This window comes from Tachysurus vachellii, chromosome 17 (assembly GCF_030014155.1).
Source record: "Tachysurus vachellii isolate PV-2020 chromosome 17, HZAU_Pvac_v1, whole genome shotgun sequence".
Taxonomy (NCBI): Eukaryota; Metazoa; Chordata; class Actinopteri; order Siluriformes; family Bagridae; genus Tachysurus; species Tachysurus vachellii.
Genome location: NC_083476.1, coordinates 13,802,331 through 13,826,836, shown reverse-complemented (window position 1 = coordinate 13,826,836; position 24,506 = coordinate 13,802,331). Strand labels below are relative to the sequence as shown.

Genomic DNA, 24,506 nt, shown 5'->3' with positions numbered 1-24,506 from the left:
AATAATAATAATAATAATAATAATAATAATAATAATAAAAACAAACAAACAAATACAGTTGTAAGATTTTATTTGAGCTTTTATTGGCAATTTCAATAGAGTCAATGGAGTCTATTACAGTTAGTGTTTCTAAGGTGTGTCCTGCTAGTGAAAAAACTGAGGACCAACATCAGGTAACAAATCACAATTATCCAGCATCAGGACGTTTGGACTTCAATTCACATTGCGCACTTAAATCAGTCACTGACATGATCATTGCCTTATTGATTCTATAAATAAATAAATAAAAAAAATCCAGAAACATTTTCATAAATATACACCGAACCACTGTATTCACAGAGTTAAAGGAGCAGTTTAATGAAAAAAACTATTTCAAACAATAACGTGTGAATGATTTAGTAGGTTTTAAATATGATTTTGAGGAACTGGATCTGTATAACTTCTAGTTTTTGGTAAATTCTGCTCTCATTGTTTGGGAAGCAGGGACCTGGAGGGCAAAAGACACCAAAATGCCCCAAATTTTTTTGCATTATAAATTGTATTATTTGATGACTCAATAACAGTAACCCTATGTTCACAATAGAAAGTGAAAATTTGGTGGTGGTTGTTGTCTTGGTTGTTGACATCAAAACAGTAAAAAAGGAGAAATGATTTCTTTGTAGAAGACGTACATTCGTGATATCTCTTTACACGTTTAATGAAGGTTCATATATGAGATGAAAAAGTGATTCTATTTTTCAGCTCTTTATGGGTGTCATTATATATAGGAATTAACTGCAGGTAAGAACTGAAGGTGTGAGTGGGGAATAGAAATGGATCATACTATAGGATTAGTTTGAGGAATTTTGTTTTGAGGAGTTGTTGATTTAAGGTAAAATATCTCAGTTAAAATGCTATTTGTTGTACAGTTGCACACACAAATCACGTGTCACTCGATAGTGTGAGCACTGGGTTACAGTGCCACTGTGTCCTAACCCACATCGCTGAAGACTGCTGGTGGTTTGACACAAACGTTATGGGTGAGAGTCTTCTATTACTTGTTAGCCAAAACATTGGCTTTGGGGTTTTCAAATCTAGTGCAACACTCAGAAGGTCTAAAACTGATCTAATCTGAAAAGTTGCCTGAATGTGTATTTTCACTAAACTATTCCTTTAAGGAGTGAAACGAGGAAAAATATCCAGTAAATGTGAATGCAGTGATTTATATTTAATTTTACATATACATTGAGATTTAAAAGAAAAAATTTGCCCAGAGTCCTCACTGAAACATCAACAGTAAAGATGACGATTTACATTGAAGGTAATTGAAAAAATTGAGGTAATATTCATGCTTGTGCATGACTTTATAATCTTCCCTAACCACATGCTGACTGTCATTAATCGATTAAGCCTCAGAGTGAGGAAAAAATAAAACAATAAAAATGCAGACTGAAAATGAAGCTAATGATCATTAATTATTATGCTTCATGTATTATCAAAAAAAGCCACAGTAGTCTGAATTTCTCTTGCATTCAGGATGGCAGTGCAGTAATGAATGGCAGGTGAAATAATGCTTCCTTTTCTCCTTCTTCATAAAATAAGGTCACTTATTCACTGTTCTGTTCAAACAAGCAATATACCATCATAATCATATTACAAAAAAAACTGGGACAAACAACAAACACTGACATTAAAAATTAAAGTCATTAAACAACATGTCTTTCCCATTGAGACTGATAACAGAAACCTAATATAATATATATACTGGTGAGTGTGTGGTTCTACTTTAAACTCTGCACCTGGCAAAGTTAATTTGGGAGTTTCGCTCCGGCCACAAGCCATCTGCACGGTGCACAAAAATAAATACACTCGTATTTACTGAGCACGGCATTTAAAGAGAATAAATATTAGGTTTAATTTTTGCATGTGCAGGTGTGCTTTCATATGTAGACTGGAAACCTTTTAAATGGACAGAATATTAAATTAAAACATATTTCACTATCTACAGTTTCTTGTAGTTCCTTAAACATAAATTTCCTCCACATGATGTCTATTCTAAACCTCTGTTCATGGGAGACGACTCAAAACTTTATTCCAGTTTATTTACTTTTCCAGAATTTAGCAGACTTAACCAGAGAGACTTACATTTCATTTTATACAACTGAGCGTTAAGGGTTTTGTTTAGAGGCCCAGCAGTGGCAGCTTGGTGGACCTGGGATTCGAACTCACAACCTTCCAATTGGTGGCCCAACACCTTGACCACTAGGCTACCACATCCCTAACTTAGGCTACCCTTCATTGTTCACCTAAGCCAGTGCTGTCCAGTCTTATCTGGAAAGAGCCGGTGTGGGTGCAGGTTTTCATTCCAACCAAGCAGAAGCCACACCAGTGTCTACTAAAAGCCAAGAACAGCTGATTAAACAAGTGGACTCAGGTGTGGATTCTGCTTGGTTGGAATGAAAACCTGCACCCACACCAGTTCTTTGTGGATAAGATTGGACACCGCTGACCTAAGCACTTAAAAACACTGTATATATTATTATTTTTTTAATAATATGTCAAAATATACATCTGTAACTAATTACAAATCATCTATGATGTGAGACTGTTGAATTCACCTAAATAAAGTCATGGAAACCTAAAGGGGTTAAATACAGTGAGCTTATCATGGTCATTATCCGCTTCTCAGCCACGGCACTAGGAACATCTGTTAAACCGTCATGCGACAGCAGTACAATGTAGAACGTCATGCAGATACAGGTCAAGAGCTAGAATGGAGATAAATGCGATGTCACTGACTGTGGTATAGTTGTTAGTGCCAGACAGCTGCTTTGAGCTTTTCAGAAACATCCAAGCTGTAGTACTGTGAATGTGGAAATGTGTTGCGGTTGAGAGAGCTCACAGGAGAATGGCCAGACTCTGACACTGGAGCTGGCAGGAAGATTATAGTAGCATAAATAAGCGCTCTTTACAAGCACGCTGAGCATAAAAGCATCTCACAATGCTCAAGCTTGAGGTGGTTTTTAGCTACAACCAGGCGACATTTTTCCAAGCATGAAGTGCTGAGTTTGCGTAAAAGCCAGGAATAAAATTCCACAGCACGTCTACGTAAAAGTAAGTAAAAGCAGTCGAAATAAATTTGACATTTCGGTATTAACTGCATCATGTCTGTGATGATGTGTAATACTCAGGTCATTCAGGTTTCTACAGTTATTGTCCAGCTGAAAAAAAGCGTCTTTGTATGTAAAGAGAAGAAATATCCATGCTGCTTTTTTGATACTACAAATCCCTTCACGAAGAGGTTCATCAATCATATGTAGCTCATGATGATTAAATCAACACTGTAGTCCTCATTTTGTCTGCACTCTGGTCATCTGTACATTCATAACAACCACAACATCCAGCACCCGGAAGGCTCAAGGCTAGCACATGCTTCCTCTGAGACCAACAAAGCCAACCATGAGACTCTGACCCCTTAAAGGAAAGTGCTACCTTCTCTTCCACATTGATGGCTGAGGCATCATTGGTATTCAAACTTGTGATCTTTTTTTCTGGAGCCTGTGTTGTAGGTATTTTAACCAAATCTGTTTAGATTCAGAAACTATGAAGCAACTATGAGCACAAAGACAGTAATGCCACTACACAGCCATTCATTTTGCACCAATATTTATATATTTATATATACACAGTAGACCTTTGATGTTTTGCCAATGTGAAAATCTGGATCTGCCTTTGGTAGCCAAAACAATGAGCACTGATTTCTGTGGCTATTTGCACAAAGTTCTTTGAATTATATACAAAGCCAACTAGGTAACAAGCTAGCGAGAAACATAAATCCCAATGTGAAGCAATAAGCAAACGTGAAATCTGAAATATTTCATTGTTCCTGTTTACTTAAATATATAAACACCTTGTTCTGCTGATTTTTGCTAGTCTGAAAAGGTCAGATCGCAATGCCTTCTGGGTAAGTTCCTTCTCCTTAAGAATAATAATAATAATAATAAGTAATAGAAGGGTCCATTAACATTCACCCAAAGAGACAGGAAGTTGAGGAGGAGCATAGAAACAGAACTGGAACTGGGTTTTTAGTAGATACATGCTCTCCATTCAAGGATATAACATGAGGATCCATTACTGTTGTGCATTTTCAGCATAATGTAACATTCTACATTCATGAAGGATATAAAGGCCGATGTCTCCTTACGCCATGACAGAATGAGCAGAAGATAACTCCAGCTTCCTTTCTGCTCTTCTCCTGTCAGAAGGTCTTCACACATCATCAAAGATTCTGCTCTGTGAGGAGGACATGGAGAGATACCGTCCTCCAGCATGCCTGTAGGTGAGAGAGGGTGTGTGTGTGTGTAAGTGTGAGTGAGAGAGAGGGAGAGAGAGAGAGAGAGAGAGAGAGACAGAGAGAGAGAGAGCATAAAGTCAGAGAGCTGGATCTGGATATAGCAGAGGACACTGTTGGACAAGACATCTACATCATTTGGGAAACGGCTACAAACAAGAGGATAGTTGTTTATATGTTAAAGTTTTCTGTATAGCGATATTTAACATTTAATATCTCCAGTGTCAGTGTCAGAATGTCAGGGAACGACTGTTTAAAGCTTTTACAGCACCAGATACAGACATTCCACAACATTAAATATAACAACTGACAACAGATAAAAGAATGAGATGTAATTAATAAAAAAACTGTAATCATTAGTAACCTCCTGTGATATAAGAGGAATAAACTACTTTTTGGATATGCTGTTATTGGAAAATCGTTCGAATGATCAAAAGACTAAACTGCTAGAACTTTGCTTTAACCTGATATGTCTGCAATCTTACACTTAATAAAATACTGATTAGTTTGGTGTGTAACCTGAATCTGACTTCTTGTGACATGGTGTGGAACTTTCAGCTCTAACTGACGGGCAGCTCTGCCTCTTCCACTTCATCAGACATTCAGTGAAATAATGATTTTCAGCCTTTTCTCATCTGTTTTTCGCTTATCAGGACAGATTCTTTTGACAGGAATGCACAATCCAACAATTCAAATATTTCTGACATCTACACTGACATTAGGACCAAGTTGACATTTTGATTTTTTAAATATTTGGATTTGGATGAAACCCCTTCAATTCAGGGCAAATGTCATACGGACATAATACACAAGAACGATAATAAGTATAAGACCTTGGTGCATCACAGTGAGGTGGTCAGTGTGAACAGACGAAAATACCAACCAACCAACCAAACAAACAGTGATGCGCTACAAACACTGTTACTGCCATTGTGGGACAGCAGATAGTTAAACAGGCTGGTAGTTGAGTGCAAGTTGACCGACGGATCAAATGTGATCGGAAAACCGAACCTGTTGGTCTCTAGTGGGTTGTCAGTGACTGTTTCTGCGTTGAAGTCCAGAGGCTCTGCGTCCTGCAGGAGCTCTATGCGGTCTCTTTCAGAGCGAGTGCCTCCGCCGCGTGAGTATTTAACCTCTGTGGAAGAGCAAGAGGGAATAAACAGGTTGTTACAAAAGCCAAGGCAGCAGAAGCCAGCGCAGAACACAGATAAATGTGGTCAGGGTATAAAACGCACGTTTGTTTGAGCTGGAGTTGAGTGTGTCAGCGTAACTGGTTTCCTTCATTTCCGAGGCAGGGGCCCTGTTTCTTGCTCCTGTTTCTTCTCTCTGATGGCTGTAGCGCTCACGCCACTCCTGACGAAAAAGGAACACCAACAAATCTGACTCAAGATCAGAACTAGTTCAAACCAGAGGTAGTTCAAAACTTTTAGTCTTTACGATTTATCAACATGAACAACATTTTTGGCTTCCAGAATGAATAAAGCATGACTACAACATTGCTGACATCCGTTGATCCGTTTATAGTTACGTTTAATGTTGTGGAACATCTGTGAAAAAAGGTTATCATCTCTTCACTTTCTTTTGACGTTAATAAAGAAGAAATTACACAGAAAAACCATACAGTTTTTCCTGTGGCTGAAAAACCTACTGAAAACCTAGCGCTGGAGAATACCGAAATAAATCAACAAATACAGAAAACGTCAACATATTAGACTTAATATTTAATTTACGGCACAGTTTTTTTTATCTTATTATTAAGCTTAGATGTACAGCATCCTCCATACAGGACATGTCCACAAACAAGCACATTAATAAACGAATATATAACAAACCTGTGATCTGAGTTACAGCTAGAAATACTGTATGGATATTCTCCATATTTCAAATTTAGGTCAGACTTTATCTACTCCAAACAAAAAACGAAGACAGAAAAAAATAAGGTAAATACTTAAAAAATGTTAAATATCTTTGCTTCATTTATGTTTTTTAACTGCTTTGAATGATTGTTTCTGATAATAATAAATAAACCATCTGAATCTAGTTTAAATTTCCTTACATTAACGTTATTACAGTTTATAAAAAAAATCAAAGATCAAAATAAACTCACTCTCCTTCTGTTCTCCCCGTCCTCTATCCTTTGCCGTTTTCTTCTCTCTGGAAAAAAGAAATACTATTTAGAGGCTTCTTTGCATTGTAAATAAAGCATTATGCTCTTCTATCTAATCTATATGCTAATAGATTGCTGATGTAATACCCCTAACTCTAAAGATAGCATGTCCCCAGCCTTAAACATGCTCTTACCTCTGCGCAGTAACTCCCTGCCCTCGTCGATAAGGTCAGAGGTCATCTCATTTTCTCCCATAAACTGCTGGAAGCCCAGGAGGTTCAGACAGCGGGTACCAAGGCTAAATGTGTACACCAAAGTGGGTATCGGTTAAATGTAGAAATAATGTATAATACGATATATAAATATAATGTGTGAATGGGTGAATATTATCTCACCATGACCACTGCATAGAATTTTATGGATTCAAGATAAGCGACGACTCGTATATTAATATGTTATTAATAAATGTGGTTACAGCTATGGTTAATGGTTATGGGGAAGTCGTGGCCTAGCGGTTAGAGAGTCTGACTCCTAACCCTAAGGTTGGGGGTTCGAGTCTCGGGCCGGCCACGGCTGAGGTGCGCTTGAGCAAGGCACCGAACCCCCCCAACTGCTCCCCGGGCACCGCAGCATAAAAAATATGGCTGCCCATTGCTCCGGGTGTGTGTTCACGGTGTGTGTTTGCACATTTTGGATGGGTTAAATGCAGAGAACAAATTCTGAGTATGGGTCACCATACGTAGCCGTATGTCACGTCACTTCACTGTCACTGTTAAGTCTGTAGGTGAAGTGAAGTGACGTGACATACGGCTAGGTTTGGTGGCCCTACTCAGAATTTGTTCTCTGCATTTAACCCATCCAAAGTGCACACACACAGCAGTGATCACACACACACAGCAGTGAACACACACCCCGAGCAGTGGGCAGCCATTTATACTGTGGCGCCCGGGGAGCAGTTGGGGGGGTTCAGTGCCTTGCTCAAGGGCACCTCAGTTGTGGCCGGCACAAGACTTGAACCCACAACCTTAGGGTTAGGAGTCAAACTCTCTAACCGTTAAGGCCACGACTTCCCCCCATGTGTTTTATTCTACCTGATGATAATGTCTCATTATGATACAAGATTTTACAGAAGAGTTTTTCTACACATGGATGATTCTGGTGGAATATTTCAATCTTTAAATGACAGACCTGAAGTAAGTTGCAATGCAGAGGATGACTATCAGCATGGGATAGTAGATGTAAAATCCGTTGGCGATAAAGGACAGGACACGCATTGACCCCATGATCTGTAAAAGACATGATCCAGATGAGAGAGTACAAGACAAATAAAACACAACAGGTCGTGCTGTTAAGAAAATATTCAGCACCTCAGAAATTTAGCAGCGCTTATTATTTTTATGTCGTACATTCTGTCGTTTAAAGTTATATCCGACTGTGTATGCGTTGTAATGTGGAATGTCTGAGATATTATCAATTATTGCATTTTATCCATTTCTAGTTCTTATTATTATTGTTGTTATTATCGAATATCACAATATTTTGCTCTGGATATATTCTGCTAATTTATTTATTTTTTATTTTTTTAGATCTCACCAAACTCTAATTCAATGTTAATTTCTTCGTATTCTTTATAGTACACCCGTACAGTGAGGAGCAGTAAGACACACTGCTGCTGTGAGACTTACTGAAGTGTAGGCTGTCTGCTCTTTTGCTTGGTGAGAGATAGCAGAATCCATGTGGATCAGGCCGAGGAAGTTCAGGCAAAGGGGAGGAGTCAAACGGCAAAAAAGCCTGAAGAACAATAAAAGTTTGGTTAAAAATTAAACGTACACAGTGTTTCCCTTCCTTCAAACCTATGCGATCAGACATAATGTGCCAAGGTTGATTATTGAGTTTAATTCTTAGACTACTGTCGCTTACAAGAGGTGGAAAGTTTTTTTTACAGCACTGCAAAGTCCGATGGCGGAATTTTACGTTAAGTTTATTAGACAAAAATGTAGTTTAATTTCATTTATATACTGTATACATTCATTCACAGAGGTCCTCTCTCACTCACTCATTTTCTACCGCTTATCCGAACTACCTCGGGTCACGGGGAGCCTGTGCCTATCTCAGGCGTCATCGGGCATCAAGGCAGGATACACCCTGGACGGAGTGCCAACCCATCGCAGGGCGCACACACACACTCTCATTCACTCACACAATCACACACTAGGGACAATTTTCCAGAGATGCCAATCAACCTATCATGCATGTCTTTGGACCAGGGGAGGAAACTGGAGTACCCGGAGGAAACCCCCGAGGCACGGGGAGAACATGCAAACTCCACACACACAAGGTGGAGGAATCGAACCCCGACCCTGGAGGTGTGAGGCGAACGTGCTAACCACTAAGCCACCGTGCCCCTCACAGAGGTCCTAATTTATGAAACTGTTTGAATACAAAGGATAAACTCATTTCTTAAGTATTTCTGAACCAAATGATACGAAGTTTTTAAGATGAGTGTGTTATTATTTAGCCATCAGACATGAAACATGGCTAGAGAAATATATATAAATATATGAAGAAAATCAATCATCAATTAAATTTCGAAGTTATATAAACACTTCCATTTATGCTCTTCTCTGTGGACTTACATGCCACTGAACTGCAGGCTGTAGGCGTCTGTCTGGTGGTGTGAGGCCAGGTAGTAGTAGTTGAAAACACGGATTCGAAACACAGTGGAGTACACGCAAGTGCACAGGAAGAAAATTGTGATGAAACATGCCATCTAGAGGACAAATCGGAAATATTAGCATACGACATGTAAAAGCAACAACCCACATACACTGGGATAGAGCTAAAGGTGTACGGCCTCGTCCAAAAGTATTGGGACAGCGATACCGACTCTGTTGTTTGTGCTATAAACTGAAGACATCTGGGCCTGAGATGGGAAAATAGATCAGAATTTCACTTATAATTTCCCAGTTAAACAACTCAAACCTTTAATCTTAAAAATCATACACATTTTTCAAGAGCTGAGAAATATCAGAACATATGACTGCTAACTAGTGGACGGACGGGAGAGACACGGACGGACGACACTGGTGTACTAACAACCAGCCAAGGACTTGTTGTCAAAGCTGTGAGGAAAAACCCCCCCCAAAATGACAGTCAGTAGCATCACTACCACCCTTGCGGCGGTGAAGAGTCACAATCCACCAACTGAAAGAACTGTTATTGAGACAATGGTAATATTACCAACATGACATCTATTATTTACAGGCTTTCTCGTATTAATTCACACACCGATAAGCTTATGCACAAATTTGTACAATGGATTTAGTCTTTACACACAGAGCTGGACTTGGCTTACCTCGATGTACAGGTAGTTGTAATCTCGTTCTGCGAGCTGGATAAACACAGCGAAGAGAGAGAGGACAGGCCGAGTGCTGAAGAAGGTGCACTCAGACCAGACCACAGCCACGGAGAAGAGGGACAAGACCACAGCCAACACACGATAAAACCACTGCTTCAGGAAACATTCCCAATACCACTCTAATCAAATAAAACACAGGAAACAACCAAACAAAACAGAGTGTATGGTTCATGCAGCTGCTGTACATGTACCGTTAGTGATTTATTGACGTCTCATACTGTACTGACCTGCAGTTGGTGTGAAGACGTAGCGGGTAAACCAACTTGTAGGTTCGGTTGGTGCAAAGCTGTGGACGAACTGGTGAGATGAGCTGGTCTCGTTTTTCGCCACGTCTTCCAGGTGAAAGGCTTGATCGAGAAGAATCTGCCACTGTACCTGTGTACGATTGTGTCTCTGCACAGCATAAATCACCTGACAGAAAAAAAGAACAAAATCTAGACACTTTGCCTATCAGTAAAATCAACAGCACTCTACATTCTGAGTAAAAACATATTATTTTCCATTAATGTTCTTTAACGCTTGCACTACAGGATGGCAAGGAACCTGGAGTCTATCGCAAACATGCAAACCGCTACATCACCATGCCACATAAATATATGAACCTGCTCTGCAATGTGCTGAATAAGAAACGTTTTCAATGGAAACCCAAGTAGAACAGAATTAGTATCGTTCAAACCTGCTTGTGAAGCTTGACCAAACTCCTTTCACTGGGATACGTGTTCTGTTTATCATCAAAATCTTCATAGTCATCCATATTCTTGCCCATCTTCTCCTGATATTCAACAGGACACTGAGGGAAACAGAATTACAGCATTTAATTAGTCTGCATGTGATTATATCACGTTATGATCTGGACACTACATCCTTTCTGGCTATAAGACACAAAACCTATGAGACTATGGAACGTCTCAATATATAAAGTAGCTTTGTTGTTCTTCCGTGCATTTTTTTGTTACAGTTAAAGAAAAATTCCCTGCAAATAGATCACATTTCAGCAAGTGAAAATATCTTGCATATAGCTGCATTCATCTAGAATTTCCTATTATATGATTTCAGTATTTACAAATAAACCAAATCTAAGATTATTCAAACTTATTCATACTTATTAAAAATTAAGATTGAAATAGAAAAGAAAAGGTTTAAAGGTGATAATGTGTAAATTCTTCTTGAAACTGATTGAATAATCTTATATTTCTAACAATTTCATAATATTACATACATATATTTGATATATTTGACATATATTTTCCTATATTCAGGATATTTTCACTAAGCTAAAACAGCATTTTTTTTTGCAGTGCATAATGCAGAAGAACGGAGTGCGGCTCATTTATTTCTGTAATTTGTTGCGCTGAATTGGTGAATATAGCTTGCAAACATCCATAATACCTAATAACACATGTGGAAACGATTACACGGTTTGTAAATTCAGTGAGAATTGATTTTCACATGCTCCGTGCAAGTGTTAAAATGCTTCTATTTAAACCAAAATGAAATGGGAAGCTATAATTATGTCTCTGGCATGAAATGTTTGGCCAGTTTATGACTGACAGGAGAAGTAATTATGGCAATTCATGTTTTGTCCGCTGACTGACACAGTGATGAGAAGTTAGTCAGTGTTATCAGCTCAGTTAAAGGTGCCCTGCCACACGTATTTCATTACTTTTGTGGTAATGTCTGAAGTTTACCATGGACTCTAACATTTTTTTGTGGAAATGCCTTGGTTACCTTGTTTCAAGCCATTCTAGTGTGGTATAGAAAGCCTGCAGGAAGACTCAGCTCGATTTGCGCCAGTTCTCATTAATATTCAAATGAGCTATGCTGCTTGGATCCGATTGGCTAGGATATGAGAGCATGACTATTCATTCACCCAGCGCAATAAGTAGCCTTAGGCTAGAGGACATTTGTTTACAATCACCTTGAATTGCGGCAGAATGGCTTCTTCACAAGCCCGTTGACGTTCAGCCATCCTCGCTGTATAGGAAACTCACTGAGCTACACGAATTCTGGGGGCGCGGTCTCAAGTGGGAGAGCTCATGAATAGTAATGAGCTCAATCATTACTACATCACACTGAGCAGCTTTTCCAACTGACCTGATTTCTCCCCTTATTTCTTTTACTGTAAGTGGCTAGAACTGACCGGGGAGGTACTGTAACAGTTCGTTTTCAAATTCACGACACAACACAAACACATATGGACCTAACACATATCAAAAAATACAAGTAAAAACGGTTTTGTGTGGAAGGGCAACTTTAAGGGTTTTTTTATTTAACCCGTAGCTGCCTGAAGCTGTTCACCTTTGCACGTCAGTTACTTAAATTGTTTAGTAAAATTGCACTCGACATTCTGACTGACAATAAAACATTCTGCTCTGAAGTCTGTGTTAATAAATCGGTTTAAATGAGTATCAAAATTCCTGTATTATTATAGTATAGTAATCGCTGTGCCTGAACTTAGGCTTTATTAAACTAAAATTCAAACACATCTCAAGAGAAATCCATGAAATTTAAACGGAAGGTCACGACTGCGCACTGTTTAATTACCGACATTAGAGAATTGAATACTGCAGAAACATTTAATGCATCGAGTAAGACACTTGACATATGAGACATATGAGTCAGCACCCAATGATCAGGTAAAAGGGCAGACTCAAAGAACTGACTCATTCACAAATGACACACCGCTCACTGACATTTTGCTGATGTCACAAATGAATGATCTGCACCGTTGAGTGGAACCGTGAAAAGCGGTAAATTTTAATAAATAACATAATAAATGTCAATATGTCTGATCACAGACGTGTTTATTTCACAGAGTTTACCCTTTCATGATTATTAATGCTAACATCTCCAGTATTTAAGTGCTAAAACCTTACGATTAGTTTTTTTTATTTATATCTGCCACCATGGTTACAACGTATTACTGATAGTGATCAAAAACCCAACTAATTTACACACATCAGGGAAATAAAAGCCAGAAAATCTACAAATACTCTTCACATTGTTTCCTACGAGTTACTTATGCATGAGTCTTACCTTTCTAAGGATGGTATCAACATACTTCCTGAAGGGGTGGTTATATTTTATAGACTCATTCACTTTCCTCACCTCCTGTATCACACAGAAAAAAACAATGTCATAACCTTAAACACAATAATTATACAATCAACAATCAAGATTTTTGCGAAGCGGTCAAGAGGAAGGCGAAAGAGGAGATATATGGATGTGTTAAAGGTGGGGTCTGCGTTGTTTGAAAGCCAATGTTGACATTTGAAATCACCAAAACAAACACGTCCCTAACCCAAATGGGACCCACCCCTGTATTGATAGCTCCACCCACACTTACATACGTAACCCAGGCAACTAATGGAAAGAAATGTGTCTTTAACTTATCTGAAGGGAAGAACAATACGATTGCAGATAAACAAGCAAAAATGACACACAAGCATAATCATGCAAAGGACGGCATATATTAGTTCTGTGAAACAAAGCAAAACCTCAAAATCAGCTTTCCTCCGCAGTGGACAAAATACACAAATCTCTGTTGACTGAAAGACAGATTCCAAGGGTCCGTCTGCAAAGTGCAAAACCCGAAAAGAGAATACTACAAAAACAGTCAATAACTTCACTGTAATACACTGTACGGTCACCAAATTCAGCTCATCACTGATGTACTGATAGTTATACTACAACACGTATTTGGGGGAAATGTCTTTTTGTATCATTTTTTTAATATGAAAAAATCAAACTCGAATCTGTGAATATATAACTTTACTTAAGTCCCTCGGCGTCCCATCGCAGGCCTTCCCGCTCCTTCAGTTCTCTCCAGCGCTGGAAAGCTGATCCTATATTAACACGGGTCCTACTTCTTACCTTATCGTAAGCCTTTCTTCGCTTTCTTTCTTTGTTTTTATCCTCCATGTCAATGTTAAAACTGCTTTCTGCTAATGTCACACATGCGCACTGAACACGCTCTCCGCCCATATTCACAAGACCCGCCCCTTACTGCTCATTGGCTACACATTTGTTTTGTTTTTGTTTTGTTTGACGGCCCACAAGTGGAGTTACAGAATGTATGATCATTAAAGGTTTTGTAAACGTTGATGAACTTTAATTGTAATTCACACGACTGCTTTGGCTGTGTTGATCTCTGAAGGGGTGAACCCTCATATGCAGCATAAAACACTGAAAATGAAGGAGTTGCTTTTCTTTAGCATTGTGTAGTGAGGTTAAGTGTTTATAACAACAAGCTACAAGTGATAACAGGTAACAAGTGATAACTGATTTGTTTCGTGAAGGTTTTCCAATATTATAAGTAACAGGATAAAAGGCATGGATTGTTATTCTTTAACGAATTAAAGATTGTGATTATTGGCAAAGGAAGTGCTGTAGGAGAAGAGAATAAAGCCCTCTGAGACATGCTATTATAGGAACAATAATCTTCATAAAACCTCTGGCTGTGACACCACATCAGTCATTGGTTATTTTACTTTAACTACATGCTCCTAAACGTTGTACCTCATACTTCATAGACATCAGGAAATCCATATCTGTGTAACGTTCATGTCCCAGAGTTTTAGTGAGCATGTACTGCTCACCTCCATGACATCCTCCAGGTTCTCCTCTGCGTCTGCTTTCTCTGTCATCAGTTTAGCTGCTTTGAAATAAGTCTTGATGAGCAGATGTCCTCGTTTAGACGCTTCCCAGTAAGAGCGTGGGATTTCCACCAGACCGTAGCCCATCAGCAGCACCAACAGGAAGAGACCCCAAGTGTTGGCTGCTGTGATGCCGATCGTCTGCAGCTCGTACCTGGTTAAAGAGGTGAGGTTGGGTTCTGTCCTAAACCACACTGAGACAAGGCCAGTGTGAATGCTGCATGGTTGCTGAGGTGATCTTACCAGGACAGACTCCACTGAGGATGTACAGCTACGTAGATGAGCAGGGAGCCAAATATAAACAGGTAGGTTCCGTAGTAGATGGCGTTCTCGATGAGCGCGGTCTTTATCTTTCCCGTGATGGAGAAGCCTCCTGAGCGGGCGTACGACTGCATAAAGGGCAGAAGAAGCCTGGAAAACACACACAAAATTGGAAATGAAAAAAATTAACCTGATAATCAATAAATCAATCATATAACAAATGTGCAAACTGATACATGCAATATATCTAAAGCAAGCAACATGCACATTTCTCAATTATGTGGAGCACTATAGTAGAAAACAGACAGACAGATACAGTATCTATCTCACAGAAGTGAGTACACCCCTCACATTATTGTCAATATTTTATTAGATCTTTTCATGTGACAACACTAAAGAAATGACACTTTGCTATAATATAAAGTAGTGAGTTCACAGCTTGTATAACTGTAAATTTGCTGTCCCCTCAAAATAACTCAACACACAGCCATTAATGTTTAAACCGCTGGCCACAAAAGTGAGTACACCCCTAAGGGAAAATGTCCAAATTGGGCCCAAAGTGTCAATATTTTGTGGCCACCTTTATTTTCCAGCACTGCCTTAACCCTCTTGGGTATGGAGTTCACCAGAGCATCACAGGTTGCCACTGGAGTCCTCTTCCACTCCTCCATGACAACATCACAGAGCTGGTGGATTATAGAGACCTTGCGCTCCTCCACCCTCCGTTTGAGGATGACCCACAGATGATCAGTAGGGTTTAGATCTGGAGACATGCTTGGCCAGTCCATCATCTTTACCCTCAGCTTCTTTAGCAAGGCAGTGCTTGTCACAGAGGTGTTTTTAGGGTCGTTATCATGTTGGAATACTGCCCTGTGGCCCAGTCTCCGAAGGAAGGGGATCATGCTTCAATATGCCACAGCACATGTTGGCATTCATGGTTCCCTCAATGAACTGTAGCTCCCCAGTGCCAGCAGAACTCATGCAACACAGACCATGACACTCCCCCCACCATGCTTGACTGTAGGCAACACACACTTGTCTTTGTATTCCTCACCTGGTTGCCACCACACAGGCACACCATCTGAACCAAATAAGTTTATCTTGGTCTTATCAGATCACAGGACATGGTTCCAGTAATCAATGTTCTTAGTCTGCTTGTCTTCAGCAAACTGCTTGCGGACTTTCTTGTGAATCATCATTAGACGAGGCTTCCTTCTGGGATGACAGCCATGCAGACCACTTTAATGCAGTGTGCGGCGTATGGTCTGAGCACTGACAGTCTGACCCCCAACCTCTGCAGCAATGCTGGCAGCATTTATATGTCTATTTCCTAAACACAACCTCTGGATATAATGCTGACGACGTGCACTCAACATCTTCGGTAGACCATGGCTAGGCCTGTTCTGAGTGGAACCTGTCCAGTTAAACCACTGTATGGTCTTGGCCGCTGTGCTGCAGCTCAGTTTTAGGGTCTTGGCGATCTTCTTATAGCCTACACCATCTTTCTGTAGAGCAACAAATCTTTTTTCAGATCCTCAGAGAGTTCTTTGCCATGAGGTGCCATGTTGAACTTCCAGTGGCCAGTATGAGAGAGTGAGAGCGATAACACCAGCAAATTTAACGATAGATAGATAGATAGATAGATAGATAGATAGATGATAGATAGATAGATAGATAGATAGATAGATAGCTTTCTTTTGTTTATACTGCACACGGAAGTAAAGCTGTACAACTAGTTTACAAACTGAAGAGTCGGTGTTTGCTGTTTTGTTTCTCCATGACAAGGATTCTGGGTTCAGGTGTGTAATAAACAGCCAGTTCCACTGACCAAAAGTGAGCTCTGTTTAAGAGTTTACAGTGTCACTGTCTATAGATCAGTAATGTTCCACACACGTGTGTTTTGTTTGCTTGAAGGTAACCACATCAAGAAAGGTGTATTCTGGTACATTCCATTGTAATGATGTCACCGTATGAACATTTTGAGGTTAGTTTCAGTTCATTGATCACCAGAGGCATTTCCTTTAGAACTACGTATTTATTATTTCCTTTTTGCTTAGTAATTTTCCAGGCACTAATAACAAAATCTTGACCTTGACCTGACTTTGTCTGCAGTGTGTCTGATGTACCGGGTGTTTTAATAAGGCATCACAACTTTGCTATTAGTACAGCAAAGAAAAAAACAAATGGGAACAATAAAAAAATGTAATCAACACCTTCCTACCAATCAGATTTGAGAATTCAGCAACGCTGTGGTATAATACAAACACAATTAACAAATCAACAAGCAAACCACATCGCCTAGGACCTAATGTGTGTCTGCTGATAAAAAGGAAACACAGATAGTAGTTAAAATGTGTGAAACATAAAAACAATTAACACTAAGGTTAGTTATTTAGGGGATCGTGTTGCCATCTCACCATGTAAGACATTGTGAGGTCCAGTACACAACCCTCCAGAAGACAGGCATGATCCCTTCAGGGATGTAGCTCCATGGCTTGTGACACACTGTTGCAATGCTGAGAAATAAACACAAAACTGTGAACTTTACATCGTGTATGTCACCAGCATCACCATATCAGAATATGTAGCTGCATTTCCATTCAAAAGTTTAAAAATGTACAAAAATGAAACAGTGTGTTGTGAAAATCTTACAAAAAAAAAAAGTGATGACGGAGAAAAGATTATGAAGCTCAAAGTGCTTCACAGGTATACGGAAAGAGACAAGCAGCATAATTTATTCATCTTTAGTAAGCACTTTTTTATCTTCAGTAAGCACTTTATCCCAGTCAGCCAGTTTCAGTGATGTCTGGTGTTTGCTTTTGAGAAATAGGACAATATAATATTATGATAAATGACATCACAATATTTTTTTCAGAGATTCTGGGACTCATTTATTAATTTTATTTATTAGAGTTGTGTGTAAATGTTTGCATAAACCAGAGGAGGTTTCATATTTGTTTACATGTCTGTATGTAAATTATTATTCACGTGAAGTTAGTGTCAAGGCAAAAAATGATGAGAGAGTTTATTTTGACTCAAATGTGAAAAGAAAATAATTCAGGAACTCTATCTAATGTATCCAGGTGATGGTGAACATCGAGCACATAGTGCTATGTACACAACATTTTTTAGTTCAAAGAGCTCGACATCTCTCAGGCCGAACTCCCACCACCCCATTGCCATTTTAGAAAGCACAATAGCTTGACACATACCAGATCGGTTACTTAGCTCTGGCTCGAATAAAGTGTTGCACAACATAAAGAAGATGCATCAACAAACAGAAGTGACTTACACCCAGAATGTGTGCTTCCATTACACAACAGCATTCTTATTATAATGACCGCTCTTATTTTTATTAAGCTTTACATCACCTCTTCAAAAAAAGATCTGATTTCACCCTTCAGCTTAGAGAATATGTTTATATTCTGTGTGTGTGTATGTCTGTGTGTGTCTGTGTGTGTTCGGTGTTTTTTTTAGAATTTGCTTAATAGACTGACAATGACTGAGTGTCAATGTAGAAAAGTAAAGAACTGCAGCCAGATAATGATGATTCACCCACAAACTCATAATTGATGCTTGATGTGTAAAATATAAAAAAGATGGTTATAATTATACTACTAATAATACCATATTATAAAATAATTAAAATATAATAATAATAATAATAATAATAATAGTAATAGTAATAGTAATAGTAATAATAATAACAAATATAATAATAATAATAATAATAATAATAAAAATAGCAATAATAAAAATAATAACAACAATAATAAAATAATAATAAGATGAAGAAAAATAAAAATAGTAATAATAATAATAATAAATAATAATAATAATAATAATAATAATAATAATCATCATCATCATTGTAATAATACTAATAATAATACAATTTGTATTATTATTATTGTACAGAACATTCGCTCACCTAATCGTGGGTGCCACGGTTGCATTCCCTGTCGTCTGGTTGGAGATCTGAGGTCCTGGAGTAGGAGCCTGGTGGCTGCTCACACACTGTCTATAAATTGTCTGAAATTCACACAGCAAGATTTTTTTAGTGTGATTGTTTGGCGAGGAACTGAAAACAATGGAGTCAACAGAAAAATATTATTCAATCAGCCAGGACACGTCTACTGTCTGTTTTTACTTTTTTTTTCTTTTTGGAGCTATGAGGCTAATGTATGGAACAAGTACAAAACATAATCTGCCACCAGATTAAATTACCATCAAGAGTGTTCCTAAAGCCACCTGTATATATCCAAGGACAAATCTACATGATGCAAAAGGACCACATGTGAACTAGTTGAATTAGAATTAGCTGAGCGGTTGTGTTGGATCATATTTTTTTTTGTGTTAAGGTATGTGGTAAATGAATCGGCAGATTTACAAACGTGTGTTTTACGAGGATATGGCTATCATGAAATAAAGTTACATGTGGCTATAAGTGTGTTTTTTTTTTTTCTTTTGGCACATTAGTCACATTTGCACATTTATCTTGTTTCTACCTACTGATAGCAATGTGTCATTTTTAAATATCAGCATAAAAAAGCTCTCCTGCTATTGTGAGAGCAGAATGACGTGTCTCGGTTAATTAAAGCAGTCCTTTAATTCCGTTAGTTTTATGTGTTACACTTAAAAATGCTGGTCTGAACAAACCGTGCTGACGTCCAGAGGGAGGATGAAGACGATGAGGAAGCACAGGTACCAGGCAAGCAGCGTGCTAAACAGAACCATGCGCTGCTGCTTCTTAAAGTCTCCATACCGATGCAGGAGGAAAAGAGCCAGAAAAAACACCACCACTATCTCGATGCCCAGTGCCGCCCCGCTCATTCTGCTCCTTTAACGCCGTGCAGCAAAGCCACCTGGGAAATCAGGCTGGTGGGAAGGAAAGGAATAAAAATTTGCTATAAGAATAAAACATGATCATGTTTATTGTGTGACTTCCATGAACTCATTACAACTTTCCACACAGTGTTGGTCCCAAACAAAAGCCGGTGTGACTCTGTAAGTCTCTTTTGTTTTTCTTCAGCAGAGCACAACTGCAATCAGCGTGTCCTAGATCTGAAGCTGTATGACTGTAAGGGCATACCACTTTAAAATAAAATGAGAAAAGCACCACTACGATCAGTATTTCAAATGTACGCATCTGTCATTTTTATCCTTTTAGCTACATTTTTAAGTGAGGTTAGTTGGAATTTATTAGAATAAATACAATCTGAAAGTTCATGGTTTGATTCAATTTTAAATTCAATCTGCTGTGTAAAATTCTAATAATATATTCTTATTTGTTTGTTTGTTTGTTTGGTGGCACCATTCATTTCATATTTATTTATATCCTTTTCAAAACACTACATCATAGGCTGGCAGAGTGCAGAACAAATTTATTTACTTCCTCATATGCAGCATTTAGAAAATGTTGAGCTGAATTTGAAGAACTGGATTTGAAATGGATTGTGTCAGCAAAATCTGACATTTCTACAAATTATTACTATAAATTTGAACATTGTTTCTATAAAATGAAACATGAATTGGTGTGCATGGTGGCTTATCAAAGACATGTTGTAGGCTGATGTTGCAGCACCTCTAAATGGTGAGTAGTGTGAGAATTTGTGTGTGTGTGTGTGTGTGTGTGTGTGTGTGTGTGGGTCAATTTCAATTAAAAAACAATTTAAAGCCTGTTTAAACAGTTTAAAAACAGTTTATAAAAATATTCTTAATTTCAATAAAGCATAATTCACTCAACTTTGCAGTTTATTACAAATAAGTTAAAAAAAATGGGTTTTAAACTGATTTTAAGTATTTGAACATGTTTCATCGGATTTGACTGCAAAAAGCAGGCTACGTATTTATATGGTTTATTTAGTGTCTAAACAAAAAAAACAATATTTTTTATATAAAGAAAAAAATATTATCTAATATATATATATTAGATATTAAAAAAATATTTATATAGTTTATCTAGTGTATACACAAAAAATAATATATTTATCTAATGTCTAAACAAAAATATTTATATTATATATATAATGTATTTATATAGTTTATCTATATAGTTATTTATATTGTTTTTTTTATAAAGAAATATTTATATTGTATATATATATATATATATATATATATATATATAAACTAAACTCAGAGGAGACTCGAGACACACTGATTATAACAACACGCATCTATTTGAATAACATTTAAATGAACAACTGTTACTGCGACCGGTCATATGGCTCGATCCCAAACCGCATCCTTTCACCTACACAAGTGTACTAAAATACACAGCAGGAAGTGCCCTTGGTCATCAATTACACTCGTTTTAGACGCGTCCATCATTACGGTGTTTTGCTAGCAGTTCAATAGGAAGTAAGGTTCCTACCTCAGCTGTAAAGAGATAAACGGTGTGTAAAACGACAATATCTGCTCCTATTCCTGATGAATTAATGACATCGACGAACTCTTTTTCCAAAAGAAAGCCATTTGAGTTAAAGTCATTATGATTTTTCTCCACAAAATCTCAAACGTCATCCAGTCAGCGACCCGAATCCCGAGCAGCTGTCGGCTATGGCTACGTCATACGTCACGACGTACGGGCGTCTGGGTAACGCAGGCCCCGCCCACATCGTGCTTGCTGTACACACCCACATTATGTTCCACTAATGTTCTTCTGTCTTCAATTGTTGTTAAGTCCAAATAGAAGCTTGTATATACAACTTAAACGTTTACCTGCATTTAGGACTAGTAAATCATCCATTTTAAATATTTCTGTATAATGGGCCATCATCCTCATATTTTAATTATTTACACATCATATATTTGTGGGTAGGTGGAAATATTATTGCACCCCAAAAATATCTGCAAAATAAATCTAATTTAATAAATAGTCTGGAGCCCTGATTTTTTCCAACTTGATGCATGAACAGGGACAATTTCATTTCAAATAAATCTGGATATATACAGTATTGAATTGATCAAACAATTTAAACCTTTCCAAATGTAGATGTGATATTAAATTAAATAAATAAACAAACAAACAAATAAATAAATAAAAACTGAATTAAAACAGGAGTAGAACATTCTCTTTAAATAGATTATGTACTGTAAGGAAAAATCTAACTTAATATTTAATGTTTTGAGAAATAATATTAATTATTTTATTAAGATTGATAACCGCATTATTCTGGAAAAAATTGTTATTTTTATTATTATTAATATTATTATTAGTGGTAGTAGTAGTGATGTACGTAATATAGTAGTAATAATGATATCAAAAATTTTATTGTACATACATTTTTTATATATATATATATATATATATATATATATATATATAGTTAAATAAATATAATGTCTAATGTATATAATGTCCTAATTCCTTATTAATATTACTTAATTCCTTAGTAATATGAATAATGATTTCTTTAAGATAAAGAAAAAACCTAAGAACCTAAGAATAGAAATAATACACACGTCATAATAAAGATATAATAAATATATAATACAATTAAAAAGGGAGATAAAAATAGATTAAATTTTAATGTGTATTTTAACCAATTATTTTAATATATTAATAAACTGGAATAAAATGAAGAGGAGCGTACATACAGTTTAAATAAAACAGTAATAAGAAAGCTGTTGGTCCAGAAACGTGTTTGTTTAAACAGCTGAGTGTTTTCGCCTCGCCGCTAGGGGTCGTTTTGTGTGCCGCCAAATGTGAGTGCGTCACTTCCGTTAAGGCAGAGATGAGCCAGGCGGTGACTGTACAGGTTTAAATGCTCGCGCGAACTCATTCACTTTGCGTTTACATCACACAGAGAAGATCAGAGTGTGAAATCAGTAACAAGTCAATATTAGACACACTGCAGAAGACAAGGACGAGATGTCAGCCGAGAGGTAACCACTGTTTTTAATGTTTAGGTACTTTTTTTGTTTTTTTTAATAAGTTCTGCACAAACTCCATCTTGATCAGTTGGAACTTTAGCTCAACTTTTCCTTAGGGTGCCGGTTTGATGATGTATTGCATGAGGATTTTTACATTAACTGAAATAGATTCATGATGCATTCCGTGTTACAAGGCTAGAAATATAAAAGTTGAGCTCGTGCGTCTCCCTCCAAGCTTCTCCCGCGCCTTGGCCTTCTTACACAGCCGTGTTACAGCCGTTAAAGCTCAGATACAAGTGATGTAATCCATGCACACGTTGGGGAAAATATTGTTATAAATAGTTATACAATTGATGGCGTCGATCGTGTGTTTAATTTCCTTTTATTTGAACTTTTGTGTGCTGTTGATGTTGGCGCGCGCTAGTTATGGCGGGCATCAGCAACATCTGCACGCGCGCAGTGGAACTAATAACATGCACGTGCGTTGTAAACAAATACAAGTCTTGGGTATTTTGCTAGATTAATAAATATATATATATATGTATATGTCATTTTATTGCCTAGACGTCTACTTTGGTTAATTTTTGAACCTAAATCCAATAAAATAAGCCAGAGTGGGGTCTAGGGACAAAGTATCCATGAGGGTTTTTGTTTGTTGGATATGTTTAGAAAGGATCCCTTAAATTTCTGTTCCAGTTAAAAGTCCCTTGTTGCAAAAAGATGATCTCCAAAAGGTCCATGATTTTATTTGACTTGGCCCTTTTTTTTTGTAGATTATTTTATCATTAACAAAGTTATAGTTTTTAATTCAGTTGAACTGAAAGTTGGGTTTAATTCAAACCTAAAAAAAAACAACATATAAATAATGCCAACTTTAAATATAACGTTTTGCTGGTGAAAAGCAAAAACATAACTCTATGGTGATCTGTGTAAGTATTGAAGTGTTTAAAGGTTCTGTGTATTTTAAGGCACTGTAATTTGTAGAGAAATAACTCGCATCCTTTGTAGTGCACTAACTTATATCTGAAATAAACTTGATATTGTGTAACTTATTATGATAAAATGGTTAGACTCCCAAATTAGTGCACTTTATAGTGAGTTGCTTGAGTTTTCGGACGTAAAATGTATAATGTGAGGTTTATATTCCTCTGCCTTTGATCTTGTGTAATGTAATAAAATGACTTGCATGGAATGATGGTAACTGTTCCCATGTCTCAGGCCTCTCCAGCAGTTGCCGTGTCTGAGTGAGAATCTCGATGGCTCCCTGCTGTGCATGTCGCAGTCCAAGGTGAAGAAAAGGCAGTGCGCATATGGAGACGGACTGCAGGCTGAAAACACTCCTCACGAGCTTATCCAACACTGGTCTCCTCCCCGTAAACAGCCACGGCCCTGTGCCAAGGGCAAAGAGAACGGATTTGTTCTTGCCAGACGTCCCAGAAGGAGCAGAGACACGGCAGGTCGGTTATAATTCCAGCACATATCATTGGAGGTTTCCTTATTTCTGACACCTGGTTTTAAAAGCCAAGTCCACTCTGAAACACATGACATGTTTATGATGTGATTTGATTGGTGCTTTCTTTTCCCTTTAGAGCGTTAGAATGTCACTGCACCATTATTATTAGCTGGTTATCAAATGTTATTGTTGACAGTTTAGAAAACTGTTAACCAAAGTGAAAACCGCCCATGTTGTTGTTGCTCTGCAGGTGTTCGGTGTTGGGACTCCCTCCCAGATGAGCTGCTGTTGGGGATTTTCTCTTGTCTCTCGCTGCAAGACCTTCTCAGGACGTCTCGAGTCTGCAAGCGCTGGCATCGACTGGCGTAAGTACCGTCCTGACTGTTTTCTTTTCAAGCTTTTCT

General features: G+C 37.8%; 2 protein-coding genes across 3 annotated transcripts in view; one reads left to right on the top strand and one right to left on the bottom strand.

The window, feature by feature from the left end:
• Window positions 1–53: 53 nt before the first annotated feature.
• Window positions 54–23,970, bottom strand: lmbrd2b (LMBR1 domain containing 2b). Of its 2 annotated transcripts, none has more exons than XM_060891658.1 (18): window positions 23,836–23,970; window positions 19,431–19,649; window positions 18,703–18,803; window positions 17,189–17,287; window positions 14,754–14,921; window positions 14,454–14,664; window positions 12,892–12,966; window positions 10,532–10,645; window positions 10,083–10,266; window positions 9,793–9,974; window positions 9,074–9,207; window positions 8,123–8,228; window positions 7,626–7,723; window positions 6,632–6,735; window positions 6,438–6,484; window positions 5,566–5,683; window positions 5,342–5,465; window positions 54–4,312 (listed from the first exon to the last, which is right to left on the bottom strand). In XM_060891658.1, exons 2-18 carry the CDS (start codon window positions 19,602–19,604, stop codon window positions 4,249–4,251), a joined length of 2,103 nt encoding a protein of 700 aa, XP_060747641.1. In that variant the 5' UTR covers window positions 19,605–19,649; window positions 23,836–23,970; the 3' UTR covers window positions 54–4,248. The 2 variants fall into 2 exon arrangements, with proteins under 2 accessions (XP_060747641.1, XP_060747639.1); XM_060891656.1 differs by lacking the exon at window positions 23,836–23,970 and adding an exon at window positions 21,148–21,444.
• Window positions 22,530–24,506, top strand: part of skp2 (S-phase kinase-associated protein 2, E3 ubiquitin protein ligase) — an 8,269-nt gene continuing 6,292 nt past the window's right edge. The window contains exons 1-3 of the mRNA XM_060891672.1: window positions 22,530–22,661; window positions 23,868–24,106; window positions 24,353–24,467. Coding sequence (XP_060747655.1) covers window positions 22,648–22,661; window positions 23,868–24,106; window positions 24,353–24,467 — 368 coding nt within the window. The 5' untranslated portion in view covers window positions 22,530–22,647. The remainder of the gene's footprint in view (window positions 22,662–23,867; window positions 24,107–24,352; window positions 24,468–24,506) is intronic.

What these genes read in the sequence shown, in the direction of transcription:
- lmbrd2b (XM_060891658.1), bottom strand. Translation starts at nt 19,604, where the DNA reads ATGAGCGGGGCGGCACTGGGCATCGAGATAGTGGTGGTGTTTTTTCTG. An exon ending in TTGATACCATCCTTAGAAAG is followed by an intron (nt 10,646 to 12,891) that starts GTAAGACTCATG and finishes TGTTTCCCTCAG; the next exon opens with TGTCCTGTTGAATATCAGGA. An exon ending in TGGTCAAGCTTCACAAGCAG is followed by an intron (nt 10,267 to 10,531) that starts GTTTGAACGATA and finishes TTTTTCTGTCAG; the next exon opens with GTGATTTATGCTGTGCAGAG.